The following is a 21,984-nucleotide window of genomic DNA, read 5'->3' as shown; positions in this document are numbered from 1 at the left end:
CAAAATCGTCCAATACTACTTGGAATGAATCGAAATAGATCTACAAATGGATCTGCAAATGTATAGGAGGATAGATCCTTTGTAGGACCTGTTCCTTGTAAGGAATCGGGTACAGGATAGAAAAAATTACATCTATGAAGTATGAAATGAAAGAAGATATGCTGGAGACACGTGAAAACGTCCAATACTTCTTGGAATGAATGGAAATAGATTTACAAATGGATCTGCAAATGTATAGGAGGATAGATCCTTTGTAGGACCTGTTCCTTGTAAGGAATCGGATACAGGATAGAAAAAATTACATCTAGGAAGTATGAAATGAAAGAAGATTTGCTGGAGAGAAGTAAAATCGTCCGAAACTTCTTGGAATGAATCGAAATAGATCTACAAATGGATCTGCAAATGTATAGGAGGATAGATCCTTTGTAGGACCTGTTCCTTGTAAGGAATCGGATACAGGATAGAAAAAATTACATCTAGGAAGTATGAAATGAAAGAAGATTTGCTGGAGACACGTGAAAACGTCCAATACTTCTTGGAATGAATGGAAATAGATTTACAAATGGATCTGCAAATGTATAGGAAGATAGATCCTTTGTAGGACCTGCTCCTTGTAAGGAATCGGATACAGGATAGAAAAAATTACATCTAGGAACTATGAAAATAAAGAAGATATGCTGGAGACACGTGAAAACGTCCAATACTTCTTGGAATGAATGGAAATAGATCTAAAAATGGATCTGCGAATGTATAGGAAGATAGATCCTTTGTAGGACCTGTTCCTTGTAAGGAATCGGGTACAGGATAGAAAAAATTACATCTAGGAACTATGAAAATAAAGAAGATATGCTGAAGACACGTGAAAACGTCCAATACTTCTTGGAATGAATAGAAATAGATCTAAAAATGGATCTGCAAATGTATAGGAGGATAGATCCTTTGTAGGACCTGTTCCTTGTAAGGAATCGGATACAGGATAGAAAAAATTACATCTAGGAACTATGAAAATAAAGAAGATATGCTGGAGACACGTAAAAACGTCCAATACTTCTTGGAATGAATGGAAATAGATCTAAAAATGGATCTGCGAATGTATAGGAGGATAGATCCTTTGTAGGACCTGTTCCTTGTAAGGAATCGGATACAGGATAGAAAAAATTACATCTAGGAAGTATGAAATGAAAGAAGATTTGCTGGAGGGAAGTAAAATCGTCCGAAACTTCTTGGAATGAATAGAAATAGATCTAAAAATGGATCTGCAAATGTATAGGAAGATAGATCCTTTGTAGGACCTGTTCCTTGTAAGGAATCGGGTACAGGATAGAAAAAATTAAATGAATTGAATGAAAATTTTCTAGAAATAATTAGAGTCGTCTTTTTGTTTCTCCCATCTACGCTGCATTCTACATTAAAGATTCCGTCTTTAGATTTATCTCAATCCAAGAATTCTCGCCAATCCTGAGATATAAAAATTTGTTTCACATGATTTTAGAAAAATCCCATTCGAGCGAGTATAAATCCTTCTTTTTGGGCTTGTATCTAATATTAAGCATGACGTCAAGCTTCCTGAAGAGACTATTCCTAATTATATCCACTTTGAAATACGCTTCCGATGTTTTATATGCCGAAGCAGCTTCAGAAATTGTAAGGGACTTGACTAGAGTGCTGCTACTTTGGATATTTGTTGTGAGGTTGTCAACGAAATATAATTTATAGCTACCAAATGAGGGAGATTGTCGAGTTGAAACTTTGTTATTGATGAGTCTCTACTATGACATAAAATCTACACTGCAAAAAATAAATTTTCACTCAATCAACATCGAATATCATTCGATTTAATATCGATTAAGAAATTCGATAAATATTGATATGGAATGTGTAAAAAAAATAACAAATAAAGAGAAAAAACAAAAATTTGAGACAGTAACTAAAAGAGAAATGTTTGATGATGATTTTAATGATACAAATGAAGCAAAAATGATAAAAACCAAATATAGAACTCAAACAACGAACAGTATGAAGGGAAGAAACAAATTAGAAGATAATTTCTATAGAAAAGTGAAGAAGAAATAAAAAAAAACACGTATTTTGAACAATTGAATCAAACAGATAGAAATTTGTGTCAAAATGTCAAAAGATATCTGGAGAAAACGTACAAACGAAAAACTAATGATAATATACAGGAAATCGACAATAACACATCAAAAAATTCAGATATGATACTAAGAAGAACGAAAAAAAGTGGAAAGAAGAAGAAAAACACCTTACAAGAAGCACATAATTGATATTTAAAGTAGAGCAGACGTGTAGAAAGAAAAAACCACGCTCTAAATCTCTCAACTCTGCTCTAATTTGATTTGCTTGACGTAAAAATTTTTAGGCTCGTTAAGTGACTTAGAAAGTTGCAATTCAACGGTTTTTCTTCCTATTTGGGCTACAAACAAAGCGCAGAAATAAACTCAAATGAAGTTAAAGCTGATTTAAGAATGTCATTACTTATAAACACTCTCCGAGTAAACCCCACATTATGTCGTAGTTGTTAATGGAATAAAATAAACGAAACTAACCTCAAATTATTTCTTTTTGTTTTAGCGTCGATGTAATTCACAAAAACTAACGCTTGACGTTTTAATCTGCCATAAAATATTCAGGAGAACGGCGTTGAAGACTTATTTAGAGCATCCCGCCAGATGGTGAAAACTCTAAGGGTTTTTTTATTAATCTGAACTGAGCGTTTATTTTATGAAAATAAGACGATATGAAAATATCCTTCGATAAATAAGACATGAATGAGCGTGGATGAATTCATATTAAAACGGATTTTATCAAATTGATAAGGGTTTCAATGAAGTAATCTTTCAAATAAAAATCCTGTTAGATCGATAGATGATTTGGGTACTTATGGAGGTTTCAGCAATCGCTTCTTCCTTTTTTGAGCTGAATTTCTTACCGGCGAACTTCATTTTGAGATCAGAGAACTGCCAGTGGTCACTAGAAGCCAAATCTAGACTATACGATGGTTGAGGAAGCAATTCGTTCAATTTAACCATCGTTGTTATGAATCGGTGTATTGTCTTGGTGAAACTTCGACGTTTTTCCTTCATTTTTACATTCAAACCCTCCAACAACTCTATGTAGTATTCGCTATTGATTGTTTCTCCATTTTGGAGATTAGTCGGTGAACAAAATTCCAAAATACTGAAGCCATAACCTTCCCAAATGAATATTGTGCTTTTGGACGCTTTGAACGTGGTTCATCGATTCTAGTCCACTCATATGATGATCATTTTGGTTCCTGAGTGAAGCGATGGATCCACGTTTCATCCATTACCCAAAAAATTTCATTTATTACGTGTAAACACGACCAAACACTGCTGGGAATCATCAACAAGTTGTTTGGTTTTGACCGACTGTAGACAAACGCGGCACCCATTTTGATTTGATTTTCCGATGTTTTCTGCGGTAATCACCTCAAATGGACGACCACAAAACGTTTACCATCATCGGTGTCTGTACATGACTGGATATTGCTGAGCTTGTACAGTTTTTTTTTTTCATCAAAAAGTAATGATAAGTTAATACACTAAATTGCTTAAAAAAACGAAAGTAGCTTCGTTTGTCACTTCTTTTTTACCAATCGAAACGTCGTGAAATTTGACACATAGTCTATTGACAGTTCGTACTTCATAAACGTCATTTCGTTTTCGCCCTCAAAAAATAGTTTCACTCAAATGTCTGTCACTTTTTTATTACCAATCGAAACGTCGTGAAATTTGACACATAGTCTATTGACAGTTCGTACTTCATAAACGTCATTTCGTTTTTTCCCTCAAAAAATAGTTTCACTTAAATGTCTGTCACTTTTTTATTACCAATCGAAACGTCGTGAAATTTGACACATAGTCTATTGACAGTTCGTACTTCATAAACGTCATTTCGTTTTCGCCCTCAAAAAATAGTTTCACTCAAATGTCTGTCACTTTTTTATTACCAATCGAAACGTCGTGAAATTTGACACATAGTCTATTGACAGTTCGTACTTCATAAACGTCATTTCGTTTTTTCCCTCAAAAAGTAGTTTCACTTAAATGTCTGTCACTTTTTTATTACCAATCGAAACGTCGTGAAATTTGACACATAGTCTATTGACAGTTCGTACTTCATAAACGTCATTTCGTTTTCGCCCTCAAAAAATAGTTTCACTCAAATGTCTGTCACTTTTTTATTACCAATCGAAACGTCGTGAAATTTGACACATAGTCTATTGACAGTTCGTACTTCATAAACGTCATTTCGTTTTCGCCCTCAAAAAATAGTTTCACTCAAATGTCTGTCACTTTTTTATTACCAATCGAAACGTCGTGAAATTTGACACATAGTCTATTGACAGTTCGTACTTCATAAACGTCATTTCGTTTTTTCCCTCAAAAAGTAGTTTCACTTAAATGTCTGTCACTTTTTTATTACCAATCGAAACGTCGTGAAATTTGACACATAGTCTATTGACAGTTCGTACTTCATAAACGTCATTTCGTTTTCGCCCTCAAAAAATAGTTTCACTCAAATGTCTGTCACTTTTTTATTACCAATCGAAACGTCGTGAAATTTGACACATAGTCTATTGACAGTTCGTACTTCATAAACGTCATATCGTTTTCGCCCTCAAAAAATAGTTTCACTCAAATGTCTGTCAATTTTTTATTACCAATCGAAACGTCGTGAAATTTGACACATAGTCTATTGACAGTTCGTACTTCATAAACGTCATTTCGCTTTTTCCCTCAAAAAGTAGTTTCACTTAAATGTCTGTCACTTTTTTATTACCAATCGAAACGTCGTGAAATTTGACACATAGTCTATTGACAGTTCGTACTTCATAAACGTCATATGGATTTGACAGTGGCAGCGCCATCTGTGTGTCAGTCAGACGATTATTAAGTTTTTTGGTACAACCATATTGAGAAAAATAAAACTTTGAATGGAATTAATAAATTTGGAAACTTCTACTTTCTCATAATTAAATCATGTCTTCTAAAAACGATCTATTTAAAGTTGTTTTAGTTCCCAGATCCTTAATTGAATTCGTAGTTTCGCTAGAATGGGAAATTGCACTAGAGATAATTGCTAGCTTACATAAACCGATATATTATACAGAGCTTCAAGTTGAACGTAGTTAGATCAGATTATAAAGCGGTTACGAGATTGATTTTCGGTTTTTCGAAATTGATATTACAAGAAAACAGAAATTCAATGGAATAAACAACTCGAAAAGTTGACTAGATATACAAAAATGTAAATAAATTAAAACTGAAAGCTTCGATTTTAATACCTTCTCTCAGCTACTGTATTTTAATCATTTTTATGATTATATATGGGATTTTTATGTCCATTTTGACTGTTGGGATGTTCAATAAGTCTTATTGTGAAGGCTATTTACGCCAATTCATTCGAGTTGACCTTTGGAGTGATGATTTAAAGTAAAGATTCAATTTAGACCGGTTTCGGTTTTCTCAGGTCTCGTCAGCACAGCATATCTTAATTATACGAAAATTGATTTGAATCTAATACTGAATAGAATGATTAGAAGTTATTATTACTGTCAAATTTATATGTAGCGCATATAAATCGTGTTTTAATTGAAGTTTGATTTTAATTTCAATTTTTGTACGTATTGCACGTTTTATTCGTTGCGTCGATCAACGTCCGCTATTTCCGGTCGAAATTGTATACATTTCAAAAATCACGAAATGACTGTTGATCAAATATTGGCACATTTCGAACGTTTCAGCTTTTCACTAACAACCTTTCCGAATTCTAAACATCCAGATTTCGATTGGAAAAAATATTTTTTTCAACTAAAACAGTTGAGAAATATCCCTAAATCATTTTTGTGTGATACTGCCAGTATATTTATCTATATTTAGTTTTCTCTTATAATTTTCCTACTATATAACTACTACATTATACAGGATGTCCCACGACGAGTTAAAACTATCTCTATATATGACAGAATACCTGTAGTAAAATCATGAAAATTTCTAAATTTAGGTTTTCGGATACGATCTTTTTAACTAGAATATTTTCAAAGATGACCGACTTCCGGTTCTACCGGAAGTTGACTGTAACTTCGTTATTTTGTATAGAACACCCTATATATTCATACATTTTTGAAATCTACGTGATATTTTAGTATAGTTTTGTCTGAAAACTTTTTTCGAAAAATGCATACTTTTTGAGTTATTAATTTTTTTGTAAAAAATTACAGATCCTTATAAATTATTTTTTTACGAGGACACCCTTAAAAATATGAAAATAATTTCTGTTCGGTTGCTTTTATCAAGGTCAGACGTATTTAAATTTATATTGAAAAATTTCTTATTCTATACAGGGTGTGTATAAAATGTGTTCAAAGTTGGATGAGTTAAAACTATCTGTATATGGCAAAATACTTATAGTAAAATAATGAAAATTCTCAAATCTTGGGTTTTCGGATACGATCTTTTTAACTAGAATATTTTCAAAGATGGCCGACTTCCGGTTCTACCGGAAGTTGACTGTAACTTCGTTATTTTGTAGAGAACACCCTATATATTCATAATTTTCGAAATTTACGTAAAATTTTAATATAGTTTTGTCTAAAAACTTTTTTTCGAAAAATGCTTACTTTTCGAGTTATTAATTTTTTTATAAAAAATTGCAGTCCCTTATAAATTATTTTTTTACGAAGACACCCTTAAAAATATGAAAATAATTTCTGTTCGGTTGCTTTTATCAAGGTCAGACGTATTTAAATTTATATTGAAAAATTTCTTATTCTATACAGGGTGTGTATAAAAAGTGTTCAAAGTTGGATGAGTTAAAACTATCTGTATATGAAAATTCTCAAATCTTGGGTTTTCGGATACGATCTTTTTAACTAGAATATTTTCAAAGATGGCCGACTTCCGGTTCTACCGGAAGTTGACTGTAACTTCGTTATTTTGTATAGAACACCCTATATATTCATAATTTTTGAAATTTACATAAAATTTTAATATAGTTTTGTCTAAAAACTTTTTTTCGAAAAATGCTTACTTTTCGAGTTATTAATTTTTTTATAAAAAATTGCAGCCCCTTATAAATTATTTTTTTACGAGGACACCCTTAAAAATATGAAAATAATTTTTATTCCGTTGTTTTTATCAAGGTCAGACGTATTCAAATCTATATTGAAAAATTTCTTATTTCACACAGGGTGTGTATAAAAAGTGTTCAAAGTTTAACATATTTTCTTTTCATATTCACAGCCCAATCCTTTCAGATTTGCATCAAATTGATATTTTCTACCATCGCAAATATCCACAAACGCTTTCCATACAAATTTTTCACTCTAACCGATATTTTTTGGTACATTTCATCCTATAATTTCATTAATATTCTCGTCAGCACTTTAACCAAATCGTGACATATTGAAATATTAAATATTCGAAATCTCAAAATCGAAAACAGTCCACGGGGGATCAGTTTCCAGTATAATCCCGTACTAAAATGATTGTAATCAATCATGTAATTTCAAATAATCATATTGAATAAAAAAAAAATCCAAAATTATTTTCGTTTGTTTCAGAAATCGACGTAGATTCTAGATTAGAAGAAATCGATTTAAACGAATTCAATGAATTGAGCGCGTCGTTTCCACCATTGGAAAATCCGCCTGTTCATTTCGTCACCGAAAACAACACAATCGTAACATCCCAAACGGGATCTACAGCTTTAGTACCATGTATAATAAATAATATTGGCGATGGGATGGTAAGTTTATCTGTTATTTCATTTCTTTATAATAAAAACGCTTCGATAGTCGCGTGGTTAGGTCGTCGATTGGATATTACACGTCTAATAACGTTTATGAACACACTGTTTACACCAATATTCATAATTACACTGTTTGACGCGCGTTTTAATAACGATTGTACTTAAAGCGTTATTTTCTTCAATTTTTGCGCGCTCAACGCGTTACTCCATCTTCTGAACGGTTTGATTGACAATTTTCGCGAAATTTCTTGGAAATTTACATCAAAACATCGTCCAAAACATTTTTTAAGGATTATCTTAACCAATCACAAATTTTTGAAGACATATTTCACTTTTTCACTTAGTTAACTTTCTCGAGATGAAATTTCGTCAAAAAAAATACATTTCGAGATAATTTATACGGTTGACATTTATTTTATTTAAAAAAACATGAAAGCGATTATCTATAGGATGAATAATCGTCTATGCGGTAGTGATAAACTAAAATTATCGGAATCCAGATGAATCCGTCGTGTTTTTTTGGATTTGTACTGATTTATTTAAACAAGCATGTTAACCGACCAAATTATTGATCGAATGCAAATTCGTACACGATGCGGCAATACCACACTTTGAATAAACACACAATAACCGTAAAATTCAGTTATTGATTACAAATTTCATCAAACGCGCGTGATATCCTAGAAGAAAATTCATTAACTACTAATCAATCGATAAATACTTAAACTTTTGTATAAAATAAACTTAAAACAAAACAATTACACACGATAAAAACATTCTGATTAAATAAAATCATCCAATCGCGAAACAGTTGATTCTGCACACTTCTAACGACCGGCCTTGCGATTAATTTATAGTTATCGCAATGTCCAGACGTACCGGAAATAAGTAAACGTTTAAAATCGAATCATCCTTTCCTTATACAAGCATTTTTATATATTAATCAACTTCTAAACCTTCTCTGGACTTCCACAAACAATTCAAGACCAAAATGAAACAAATCGATCCAGCCGTGCTCAAATTTTAGCGAATCTAACTAATAGAAATTCATTTTTATATATATAGTTTCGAAAACGACGATCAAATTTGTCTTTATATTAATTGCATATGACGTTGCTTAATTAAAAAATGTAATTTTCCTGAACTAGGGGCTATTTATGAGATTTCAATTTCATATTGACAAACACACAGTCTGTTGATCAATTAAAAACATTCTGATTAAATAAAATCATCCAATCGCGAAACAGTTGATTCCGCAAACTTCTAACGACCGGCCTTGCGATTTATTTATAGTTATCGCAATGTCCAGACGTACCGGAAATAAGTAAACGTTTAAAATCGAATGGTAACTTCATCCGTAACGCGAAATGAAGACATCCTTTCCTTAGATATGCATTTTTATATATTAATCAACGTCTAAACCTTCTCTGGACTTCCACAAACAATTCAAGACCAAAATTAAACAAATCGATCCAGCCGTGCTGAAATTTTAGTGAATCTAATGAACAGAAAATCATTTTTATATATATAATTTCGAAAAGGACGATCAAATTTGTCTTTATATTAATTACATATGACGTTGCTCATTTAAAAAATGTAATTTTCCTGAACTACGGGCTATTTATGAGATTTCAATTCCATATTGACAAACACACACAGTTGAAATACAGTCTGTTAAACATTTTAAAACTTTTTGATGAAGTAAAATCATCCAATCGCGAAACAGTTGATTCCGCAAACTTCTAACGACCGGCCTTGCGATTTATTTATAGTTATCGCAATGTCCAGACGTACCGGAAATAAGTAAACGTTTAAAATCGAATGGTAACTTCATCCGTAACGCGAAATGAAGACATCCTTTCCTTAGATATGCATTTTTATATATTAATCAACGTCTAAACCTTCTCTGGACTTCCACAAACAATTCAAGACCAAAATTAAACAAATCGATCCAGCCGTGCTGAAATTTTAGTGAATCTAATGAACAGAAAATCATTTTTATATATATAATTTCGAAAAGGACGATCAAATTTGTCTTTATATTAATTACATATGACGTTGCTCATTTAAAAAATGTAATTTTCCTGAACTACGGGCTATTTATGAGATTTCAATTCCATATTGACAAACACACACAGTTGAAATACAGTCTGTTAAACATTTTAAAACTTTTTGATGAAGTAAAATCATCCAATCGCGAAACAGTTGATTCCGCAAACTTCTAACGACCGGCCTTGCGATTTATTTATAGTTATCGCAATGTCCAGACGTACCGGAAATAAGTAAACGTTTAAAATCGAACGGTAACTTCATCAGTAACGCGAAATGAAGACATCCTTCCCTTAGACATGCATTTTTATATATTAATCAACGTCTAAACCTTCTCTGGACTTCCCCAAACAATTCAAGACCAAAATGAAACAAATCGATCCAGCCGTGCTCGAATTTTAGCGAGTCTAACGAACAGAAATTCATTTTTATATATATAGTTTCGAAAACGACGATCAAATTTGTCTTTATATTAATTGCATATGACGTTGCTTAATTAAAAAATGTAATTTTCCTGAACTAGGGGCTATTTATGAGATTTCAATTTCATATTGACAAACACACAGTCTGTTGATCAATTAAAAACATTCTGATAAAGTAAAATCATCCAATCGCGAAACAGTTGATTCCGCAAACTTCTAACGACCGGCCTTGCGATTTATTTATAGTTATCGCAATGTCCAGACGTACCGGAAATAAGTAAACGTTTAAAATCGAATGGTAACTTCATCCGTAACGCGAAATGAAGACATCCTTTCCTTAGATATGCATTTTTATATATTAATCAACGTCTAAACCTTCTCTGGACTTCCACAAACAATTCAAGACCAAAATTAAACAAATCGATCCAGCCGTGCTCAAATTTTAGTGAATCTAATGAACAGAAAATCATTTTTATATATATAATTTCGAAAAGGACGATCAAATTTGTCTTTATATTAATTACATATGACGTTGCTCATTTAAAAAATGTAATTTTCCTGAACTACGGGCTATTTATGAGATTTCAATTCCATATTGACAAACACACACAGTTGAAATACAGTCTGTTAAACATTTTAAAACTTTTTGATGAAGTAAAATCATCCAATCGCGAAACAGTTGATTCCGCAAACTTCTAACGACCGGCCTTGCGATTTATTTATAGTTATCGCAATGTTCAGACGTACCGGAAACAAGTAAACGTTTAAAATCGAATCATCCTTTCCTTATACAAGTATTTTTATATATTAATCAACTTCTAAACCTTCTCTGGACTTCAACAAACAATTCAAGACCAAAATTAAACAAATCGATCCAGCCGTGCTAAAATTTTAGTGAATCTAATGAACAGAAAATCATTTTTATATATATAATTTTGAAAACGACGATCAAATTTGTCTTTATATTAATTACATATGACGTTGCTCATTTAAAAAATGTAATTTTCCTGAACTACGGGCTATTTATGAGATTTCAATTCCATATTGACAAACACCCACAGTTGAAATACAGTCTGTTAAACATTTTAAAACTTTTTGATGAAGTAAAATCATCCAATCGCGAAACAGTTGATTCCGCAAACTTCTAAAGACCGGCCTTGCGATTTATTTATAGTTATCGCAATGTCCAGACGTACCGGAAATAAGTAAACGTTTAAAATCGAATGGTAACTCCATCAGTAACGCGAAATCAAGACATCCTTTCCTTAGATATGCATTTTTATATATTAATCAACGTCTAAACCTTCTCTTGACTTCCACAAACAATTCAAGACCAAAATGAAACAAATCGATCCAGCCGTGCTCAAATTTTAGCGAATCTAACTAATAGAAATTCATTTTTATATATATAGTTTCGAAAACGACGATCAAATTTGTCTTTATATTAATTACATATGACGTTGCTTAATTAAAAAATGTAATTTTCCTGAATTACGGGCTATTTATAAGATTTCAATTTCATATTGACAAACACACAGTCTGTTGATCAATTAAAAACATTCTGATAAAGTAAAATCATCCAATCGCGAAACAGTTGATTCCGCAAACTTCTAACGACCGGCCTTGCGATTTATTTATAGTTATCGCAATGTCCAGACGTACCGGAAATAAGTAAACGTTTAAAATCGAACGGTAACTTCATCAGTAACGCGAAATGAAGACATCCTTTCCTTAGATATGCATTTTTCAAGACATCCTTCTCTTAGACATGCATTTTTATATATTAATCAACGTCTAAACCTTCTCTGGACTTCCCCAAACAATTCAAGACCAAAATGAAACAAATCGATCCAGCCGTGCTCGAATTTTAGCGAGTCTAACGAACAGAAATTCATTTTTATATATATAGTTTCGAAAACGACGATCAAATTTGTCTTTATATTAATTGCATATGACGTTGCTTAATTAAAAAATGTAATTTTCCTGAACTAGGGGCTATTTATGAGATTTCAATTTCATATTGACAAACACACAGTCTGTTGATCAATTAAAAACATTCTGATAAAGTAAAATCATCCAATCGCGAAACAGTTGATTCCGCAAACTTCTAACGACCGGCCTTGCGATTTATTTATAGTTATCGCAATGTTCAGACGTACCGGAAACAAGTAAACGTTTAAAATCGAATCATCCTTTCCTTATACAAGTATTTTTATATATTAATCAACTTCTAAACCTTCTCTGGACTTCAACAAACAATTCAAGACCAAAATTAAACAAATCGATCCAGCCGTGCTCAAATTTTAGCGAGTCTAACTAATAGAAATTCATTTTTATATATATAATTTTGAAAACGACGATCAAATTTGTCTTTATATTAATTACATATGACGTTGCTCATTTAAAAAATGTAATTTTCCTGAACTACGGGCTATTTATGAGATTTCAATTCCATATTGACAAACACACACAGTTGAAATACAGTCTGTTAAACATTTTAAAACTTTTTGATGAAGTAAAATCATCCAATCGCGAAACAGTTGATTCCGCAAACTTCTAACGACCGGCCTTGCGATTTATTTATAGTTATCGCAATGTCCAGACGTACCGGAAATAAGTAAACGATTAAAATCGAACGGTAACTTCATCAGTAACGCGAAATCAAGACATCCTTCCCTTAAACATGCATTTTTATATATTAATCAACATCTAAACCTTCTCTGGACTTCCCCAAACAATTCAAGACCAAAATTAAACAAATCGATCCAGCCGTTCTCGAGTTTTAGCGAGTCTAACGAACAGAAATTCATTTTTATATAAATATAGTTTCGAAAACGACGATTAAAATTGTATTTATACCAATTATTCATCAATTTCAGGTATCTTGGATACGGAGGAAAGATTACCACCTTCTCACTGTCGGTTTAACCACTTACAGCAGTGATGACAGGTTTCAAGCTATACATTTACAGCATTCAGAGGTAAGAACCAGTGAAATATTCACAGATCGATTAGATCGTTTTACGTGAAGTTAGTTCTATATTAGTTTCGACGTTCTTTTTACAAATCTTCTCTTTTTAATAATCAAATCAAAATGTCCGATGATTTTAGATCAGTATAGACTTTTTTGTGAGAAGTTGTATTCGAAAAAACGTTTGTTTTGAATGGATCTTCCTAAACATGGTAGAGTTTCACATTGAACTTGAATTTTGGAGATTAAAAAACAAAATGTATGTTTCTAAATTATATCAACATCTATTTCGAATGATCCTAGATACGGTTCTGTTTAAATTGGAATTGAATTTTCTGATAGGCCCTCACTTTAACGAGGTTCGACTTTCCTAAGAAAGTATCTGATTCCCTTTGGATTGAAAATGAGTGTTTACTTTTCATATCCATGAAAATTGGATTTTTTTTATGAATCTTTTTATCGAAATATGGAATTTTAGAAAAATATTCGTCGTGGTCGAAAGAAAAACTACATTTCTACAACAACATGAGCTGAAAAACTGAATGAGGCATTTATGGATCAAAATAAAAGCTCTACGTACCATCAGGGGAAACGTTTACTATTTTCTAGGCAGAGCTGCTCAAGAAAAACCTTGGCGATAAAATTGAAGCCATTTAATCTGACATAACTAGATTGACATGGATAGATTGATAAATATAAACATTCCATTAGAAATGGTAACCAAAGATGGCTATTCATGGTTCCGTAAAGATTTACTCCTAGTTGGAAATAAATCTGGTAAACAGATGGTTCGACCTCGCGTAAAGAGCTGATTTAGGCATTTTTAGATCGAAATACCATCAGGGGAAGCATTTACCATTTTCTAGGCAAAGTTGCTCAAGAGAAACCTTGATTAAAAACCTTGCTAGAAAGGAGTATTCAATACTAGAAGATAGATTTTGTAAGAGGCATTTTGAAGCTACCACGGACTAATCCAGGAGATAAAATTGAAGCCATTCAATCTGACATAACTAGATTGACATGGATAGATTGATAAATATAAACATTCCATTAGAAATGGTAACCAAAGACGGCTATTCATGGGTCGTTAAAGATTTTTTCCTAGGTGGAAACAAATCTGGTAAACAGATGGTTCGAGATGGCGTAAAGAGCTGATTTAGGCATTTTTAGATCGAAATACCATCAGGGGAAGCATTTACCATTTTCTAGGCAAAGTTGCTCAAGAGAAACCTTGATTAAAAACCTTGCTAGAAAGGAGTATTCAATACTAGAAGATAGATTTTATAAGAGGCATTTTGAAGCTACCACGGACTAATCCAGGAGATAAAATTGAAGCCATTCAATCTGACATAACTAGATTGACATGGATAGATTGATAAATATAAACATTCCATTAGAAATGGTAACCAAAGACGGCTATTCATGGGTCGTTAAAGATTTTTTCCTAGGTGGAAACAAATCTGGTAAACAGATGGTTCGACCTCGCGTAAAGAGCTGATTTAGGCATTTTTAGATCGAAATACCATCAGGGGAAGCATTTACCATTTTCTAGGCAAAGTTGCTCAAGAGAAACCTTGATTAAAAACCTTGCTAGAAAGGAGTATTCAATACTAGAAGATAGATTTTGTAAGAGGCATTTTGAAGCTACCACGGACTAATCCAGGAGATAAAATTGAAGCCATTCAATCTGACATAACTAGATTGACATGGATAGATTGATAAATATAAACATTCCATTAGAAATGGTAACCAAAGACGGCTATTCATGGGTCGTTAAAGATTTTTTCCTAGGTGGAAACAAATCTGGTAAACAGATGGTTCGACCTCGCGTAAAGAGCTGATTTAGGCATTTTTAGATCGAAATACCATCAGGGGAAGCATTTACCATTTTCTAGGCAAAGTTGCTCAAGAGAAACCTTGATTAAAAACCTTGCTAGAAAGGAGTATTCAATACTAGAAGATAGATTTTGTAAGAGGCATTTTGAAGCTACCACGGACTAATCCAGGAGATAAAATTGAAGCCATTCAATCTGACATAACTAGATTGACATGGATAGATTGATAAATATAAACATTCCATTAGAAATGGTAACCAAAGACGGCTATTCATGGGTCGTTAAAGATTTTTTCCTAGGTGGAAACAAATCTGGTAAACAGATGGTTCGAGATGGCGTAAAGAGCTGATTTAGGCATTTTTATATCGAAATACCATCAGGGGAAGCATTTACCACTTTTTAGGCAAAGTTGCTCAATTAAAACCTTTGCTAGAAAGGAGTATTCAATACTAGAAGATAGATTTTCTAAAAGGCATTTTGAAGCTACCACGGGCTAATCATTTACCATTTTTCAGGCAGAGTTTTTACGATATTGAACGCCTTGAAGGTTATTGAATGCATGCCTGAGCTAGCACTGTAAACAAACTCTAAAAATACTAACACTAGAAACCAAACAACCTTGATATGGTCATCAGGACACCGGGGTATACTAGGCGGACAGTTGTGGTGAAAATTGGACTGTGAGACACCCTATTTTGAACTGGTTTCGTGGGATGTCAGATTAACAACCAACTGAGCAAATTTTAGAGACAGAAGTGCATTTACCAAGATAAAGAACGTCAGAACTATGAGATGAAGATTGATGCGGAAGATTTATTTTGTAGTTTGGAAGATTTGACGTGCATTATGCTTAAATATTTCGATTTTAAGGAAAAAGAATCGTCGATATTGAGCTGTCAGCGCGTTCTTTCAACACAAAGAAACCGTTTACTTTGTTTTTTTTTTGTTCCTTTGGTGCATTTTCTTAATACTTTCATTAAACCAATGGACCGGAACGAATGACGTCTGCAAGGGAAATAAAATTTCATCAGATAATAAGTGCTAGAATTTCGTGTGTGATTTTAATTTTTCCATCCAGTTCTCGTCTGCGGTTTTCCTATCTCCACTAGACTCGCTCGACCCGAGGCCATTATTTCTCTTAATCGAATATCATGCCGGGGTACATGTCAACCCGACTCTTGTCAATTGACTCGGATATTTCAGAATTTCACCGTAACTTTAAATTTCGCTGACGGAAAAGCGCAAAGATAAGAATGGGTGATTTGAAAAAAAATATGTAATTTGGAAAATATTTTAAAAGACAGTTGTTTAGCTTCTGGTTGATTATTTACGTAGTTTCCGCCTTTTTACGATGTAGTTTGTCACAATTTCGCATAAATATGATAATTAAATTGTAGTATTTGGATCTAAAGTGGGTATAGATGCTATAAAATGTTTCACATCGTTAAATACGTTCGGGAAACCAAGTTTTTCATCTCCGATTTCCATGAACCTGCAGTGGTTTTAATAAAATTTTGACAGCATGTAGGGAATACCTCAAAAAAGAAAATCTGCTTCACGCTGTTGTGTGCTTTCGCTCTAGGGGTGAGTTCCATCGCAACTAAGGGGGGAAATTTTTTATGTTGAAAATAATCGCGGAAATTGATAGAAATCGAAATTTTGAGAAAGAAATGTTCTTAGTATTTTTTTTGAAAAATCAATAGTTTTTTAGTTATGCGCGATCGAAATATTTTTTTAAAAAAACCACGTTTTTTATCGATTTTTCATTAATAACTCAAATAATTTTGGTTTTATCAGAAAAAGTGTGAGATACAAAAATGAAGTTTATAAAAAAACAGAAAGATTGTTTTTCTTAAATTTGTTTTAGACATAATACAAACCGAGTTAGGATTTATTGAAAAGTGAATGTTTTTATCGAACGAAATTTTTTTTAAAAATTCAAAGTTGAATAACGGAAAAACGGTCAAGTTTTCGATGTAATCGTATATAACCTTTTTCAAAGTACTTTTAAAAAGCTTTAAAATGAGATATAATATAACTTTCTAGCATAAAAGCAAAGAAAGTTATAGTCGAAATAAAATCGATTTATACTTTTTTTTTTGTAGAAAAAAAGTTCAATTTCACCCTTAGCAATAGTGCCCAAATTACAATAAATATATAATTTAGTGATTACATATTTTACTCACATACTAATAACAATATCTGGAGATTTTGAACTATTTAGAATGCATAATTTCGAAAAAAATTATGTTTAAAATTGAAAAATCATTTTCGAAATTTTTAAAAAATTCTCTTTTGTTCAAAATTTCAGAGAAACTAAGAGATATACATGTAAATTGATAGGAAACAAAAAGTTAGTATTTTTCTTAACAAATATTTTGATTTTTTCAAATTTTTTGTAGCTTCTAAAGTAACGGAGATATGACCTTACAAATCGTACCATAACGTATGACCGATACCATTTTGGGAACCCTTTACACGTTGCCCTTGTAAAAATAAAGGGCTAAAGGAATTTAAATCCTCAATAAACTCATAGTATATAAAATTTTCTATAAATCTGCGTTTCGAACGACTAATTTGCTTGAAAATTAACCGAGATATGGTCAAAAAACTTTTTTTTTTTAAATTTCGGAGTATGTATCGGAGATGTAAATATATTTATAAATTTTTTTTGAAATAGGGGATGATTTATAGGGGTCTAAAATTGAAAATACAAAATATTCAAGTGAAAACAAATAAAAATATGTCCATTTAAAATAAATAATTACATATAAAAATATATAAATATAAATAAATTACCGTAAAGTTATTAAATAAGATTTTTAAATTTTATATTAATCGAGGGTGCTTTATAAGGGATGAAATAGATTGAAAAGGGGGTTAAAAAATCATAATTACTACATTTAAGGATTAAACAACTTTTACAAGTATTTTTCTACTCATTAAATGCTTATACTTATAATTTTATTGATTTTTTAAATTAAGGGGTAGTTTTTACCCCTAAGAGTAATAATAACATACCGGAATAGGGTATATTTTTAAGGTAAGGGTTATTCGAGCTTAATTTCGAATTTTCGGAGGTAATACTTCATTTTCAGACTAGTAGAAACTTGTGTTATTTTTATGGCTCAAATCAACCAAGAATTGTTACATGTCAAATTAGTAAGGCGCGTTTTACACGTTTTCATTAACAAGTCACTTTTTAGTCATATCTACGAAACTATTTGCTTTATACATGGTGTCCCAAGAAGAATAAAATCATGAAAATTCCTACGTTTGGGTTTTCGGATACGATCTTTTTAACTAGAAGATGGCCGACTTCCGGTTCTACCGGATATTGACTGTAACTTCGTTATTTTGATTAGAACACTCTATATATTCATACATTTTTGAAATTTACGTACAATTTTAGTATAGTTTTGTCTAAAAACTTTTTTCAAAAAATGCATACTGATATATTAATATTTTTATAAAAAATTGCAGACCCTTATAAATTATTTTTTTACGAGGACACCCTTGAAAATATGAAAATAATTTCTGTTCGGTTGCTTTTATCAGGGTCAGACGTATTTGAATGCATATTGAAAAATTTTTAATTTTATACAGGGTGTGTATAAAGAGTGTTCAAAGTTTAACTTCATTAATATCAAATTTTTTTATTTTTTTTTAATAGAACCACCCGGTTTTTCATATTTCAATATATACAGGGGTAATTTCGAAAATTTCGAGGTATAAATATCTGGATGCAATAATTGAAAATGGGTAAATTATACAAGATGTCCCATGTCGAGTTAAAACTATCTGTATATGGAAAAATGTTTATAATAGAATCATGAAAATTTCTACGTTTGGTTTTTCGGATACGATCTTTTTAACTAAAATATTTTCAAAGATGGCCGACTTCCGATTCTACCGGAAATCGACTGTAACTTTGTTATTTCGAATAGAACACCCTGCATATTAATACATATAGTTTTGTCTAAAATCTTTTTTCGAAAACTGCATACTTTTTGAGTTATTAATTTTTTTATAAAAAATTGCAGACCCTTATATATTATTTTTTTATGAGGACGCCCTTAAAGATGTGGAAATGATTTTGATTGGATTGCTTTTAGCAAGGTCAGACGTATTCGAATCTATTTTGAAAAAAATTTTATTATACACAGGGTATGTATAAAAAGTGTTCAAAGTTTAACTTCATAAATATCAAATTTTTTAATTTTTTTAAATAGAACCACCCCGGTTTTTTTTATTTTAATGCATTCAGAGGTAAAAAATGTCAACATTCTTCGGAATTCGAGATATCAGAAACAGTATAAATCTTCACAAACTTACTAGAATATAACCTTCCTCTATCTAACATATACACGTACAACAAACAGACCTTCTTAAGTAAACTCTCACCAACTTTAATTGCTTTAGTTTCTAAATACCTTCTTCATCGTATTCTTAGTTCATACTCCAGGAAATAACCAGAGAATCAAAAATTTGATGAAGGTAAAAGTAATTATTTACTTAAGAATGGCAAATAACATTGTAGTTTCTCAATGATGAATATCATCACGTTTAAATGCTTATACGAGGGTGAATTTTTAACAACAATGTATACAATGGATTCTTGCAGCTTTTGGTAATGAAGGAAAAGTATTTCCGGAATTTATTCAGTGAAAAACGTCGAGAAGTTTGTCCAAAATCAGACGGATATCGTTAACTGCAATTCAATCGATTTTGAATGAAAAACAACTGAATACTTGAAGGAGATAAAAATCAAATCGATGTTTTTTCACTTAATTTATCATTTAATGACATTTTCTTGTCGTCAAAACAAATGCCAACGATGTCCATCACCTGAAGAAGCTATTATAAATTCTCGAAACTATGTTCGTTTATCTTAATTTTTATACGCACCCTGTATAAAATAAGACATTTTTAAATATAGATTTAAATATATTTGACCTTGATAGAAGCAACCGAACAGAAATTATTTTCATAATTTTAAGGGGGTCCTCGTAAAAAAATAATTTATAAGGGTCTGCAACTTTTATAAAAAAATTAATAACTCAAAAAGTATGCATTTTTTGAAAAAAGTTTTTAGACAAAACTATACTAAAATTGTACGTAAATTTCAAAAATGTATGAATATATAGAGTGTTCGTATCAAAATAACGAAGTTACAGTCAATATCCGGTAGAACCGGAAGTCGGCCATCTTTGAAAATATTTTAGTTAAAAAGATCGTATCCGAAAAACCAAACGTAGAAATTTTCATGATTCTATTATAAACATTTTTCCATATACAGATAGTTTTAACTCGACATGGGACATCTTGTATAATTTACCCATTTTCAATTATTGCATCCAGATATTTATACCTCGAAATTTTCGAAATTACCCCTGTATATATTAAAATATGAAAAACCGGGTGGTTCTATTAAAAAAAAATAAAGAAATTTGATATTTATAAAGTTAAACTTTGAACACTCTTTATACACACCCTGTATAAAATTAAAAATTTTTCAATATGCATTCAAATACGTCTGACCCTGATAAAAGCAACCGAACAGAAATTATTTTCATATTTTCAAGGGTGTCCTCGTAAAAAAATAATTTATAAGGGTCTGCAATTTTTTATAAAAATATTAATATATCAGTATGCATTTTTTGAAAAAAGTTTTTAGACAAAACTATACTAAAATTTTACGTAGATTTCAAAAATGTATGAATATATAGAGTGTTCTAATCAAAATAACGAAGTTACAGTCAATATCCGGTAGAACCGGAAGTCGGCCATCTTCTAGTTAAAAAGATCGTATCCGAAAACCCAAACGTAGGAATTTTCATGATTTTATTCGTCTTGGGACACCATGTATAAAGCAAATAGTTTCGTAGATATGACTAAAAAGTGACTTGTTAATGAAAAAGTGTAAAACGCGCCTTCTAATTTGACATGTAACAATTCTTGGTTGATTTGAGCCATAAAAATAACACAAGTTTCTACTAGTCTGAAAATGAAGTATTACCTCCGAAAATTCGAAATTAAGCTCGAATAACCCTTACCTTAAAAATATACCCTATTCCGGTATGTTATTATTACTCTTAGGGGTAAAAACTACCCCTTAATTTAAAAAATCAATAAAATTATAAGTATAAGCATTTAATGAGTAGAAAAATACTTGTAAAAGTTGTTTAATCCTTAAATGTAGTAATTATGATTTTTTAACCCCCTTTTCAATCTATTTCATCCCTTATAAAGCACCCTCGATTAATATAAAATTTAAAAATCTTATTTAATAACTTTACGGTAATTTATTTATATTTATATATTTTTATATGTAATTATTTATTTTAAATGGACATATTTTTATTTGTTTTCACTTGAATATTTTGTATTTTCAATTTTAGACCCCTATAAATCATCCCCTATTTCAAAAAAAATTTATAAATATATTTACATCTCCGATACATACTCCGAAATTTAAAAAAAAAAAGTTTTTTGACCATATCTCGGTTAATTTTCAAGCAAATTAGTCGTTCGAAACGCAGATTTATAGAAAATTTTATATACTATGAGTTTATTGAGGATTTAAATTCCTTTAGCCCTTTATTTTTACAAGGGCAACGTGTAAAGGGTTCCCAAAATGGTATCGGTCATACGTTATGGTACGATTTGTAAGGTCATATCTCCGTTACTTTAGAAGCTACAAAAAATTTGAAAAAATCAAAATATTTGTTAAGAAAAATACTAACTTTTTGTTTCCTATCAATTTACATGTATATCTCTTAGTTTTTCTGAAATTTTGAACAAAAGAGAATTTTTGAAAAATTTCGAAAATGATTTTTCAATTTTAAACATAATTTTTTTGGAAATTATGCATTCTAAATAGTTCAAAATCTCCACAAATTGTTATTAGTGT

The 21,984-nt window shown here is 31.2% G+C and overlaps 1 protein-coding gene across 1 annotated transcript in view; it reads left to right on the top strand.

Moving 5' to 3' along the window:
* The window catches only part of LOC130449360 (zwei Ig domain protein zig-8-like), a 247,648-nt gene that overhangs the window by 181,567 nt on the left and 44,097 nt on the right, over nt 1–21,984 (top strand). The window contains exons 3-4 of the mRNA XM_056787136.1: nt 7,607–7,791; nt 13,145–13,246. Of these exons, the coding sequence (XP_056643114.1) occupies nt 7,607–7,791; nt 13,145–13,246 (287 nt within the window). The remainder of the gene's footprint in view (nt 1–7,606; nt 7,792–13,144; nt 13,247–21,984) is intronic.

This window comes from Diorhabda sublineata, chromosome 10, assembly GCF_026230105.1.
Source record: "Diorhabda sublineata isolate icDioSubl1.1 chromosome 10, icDioSubl1.1, whole genome shotgun sequence".
Taxonomy (NCBI): Eukaryota; Metazoa; Arthropoda; class Insecta; order Coleoptera; family Chrysomelidae; genus Diorhabda; species Diorhabda sublineata.
This window is presented reverse-complemented; position numbering and strand designations above follow the sequence as displayed.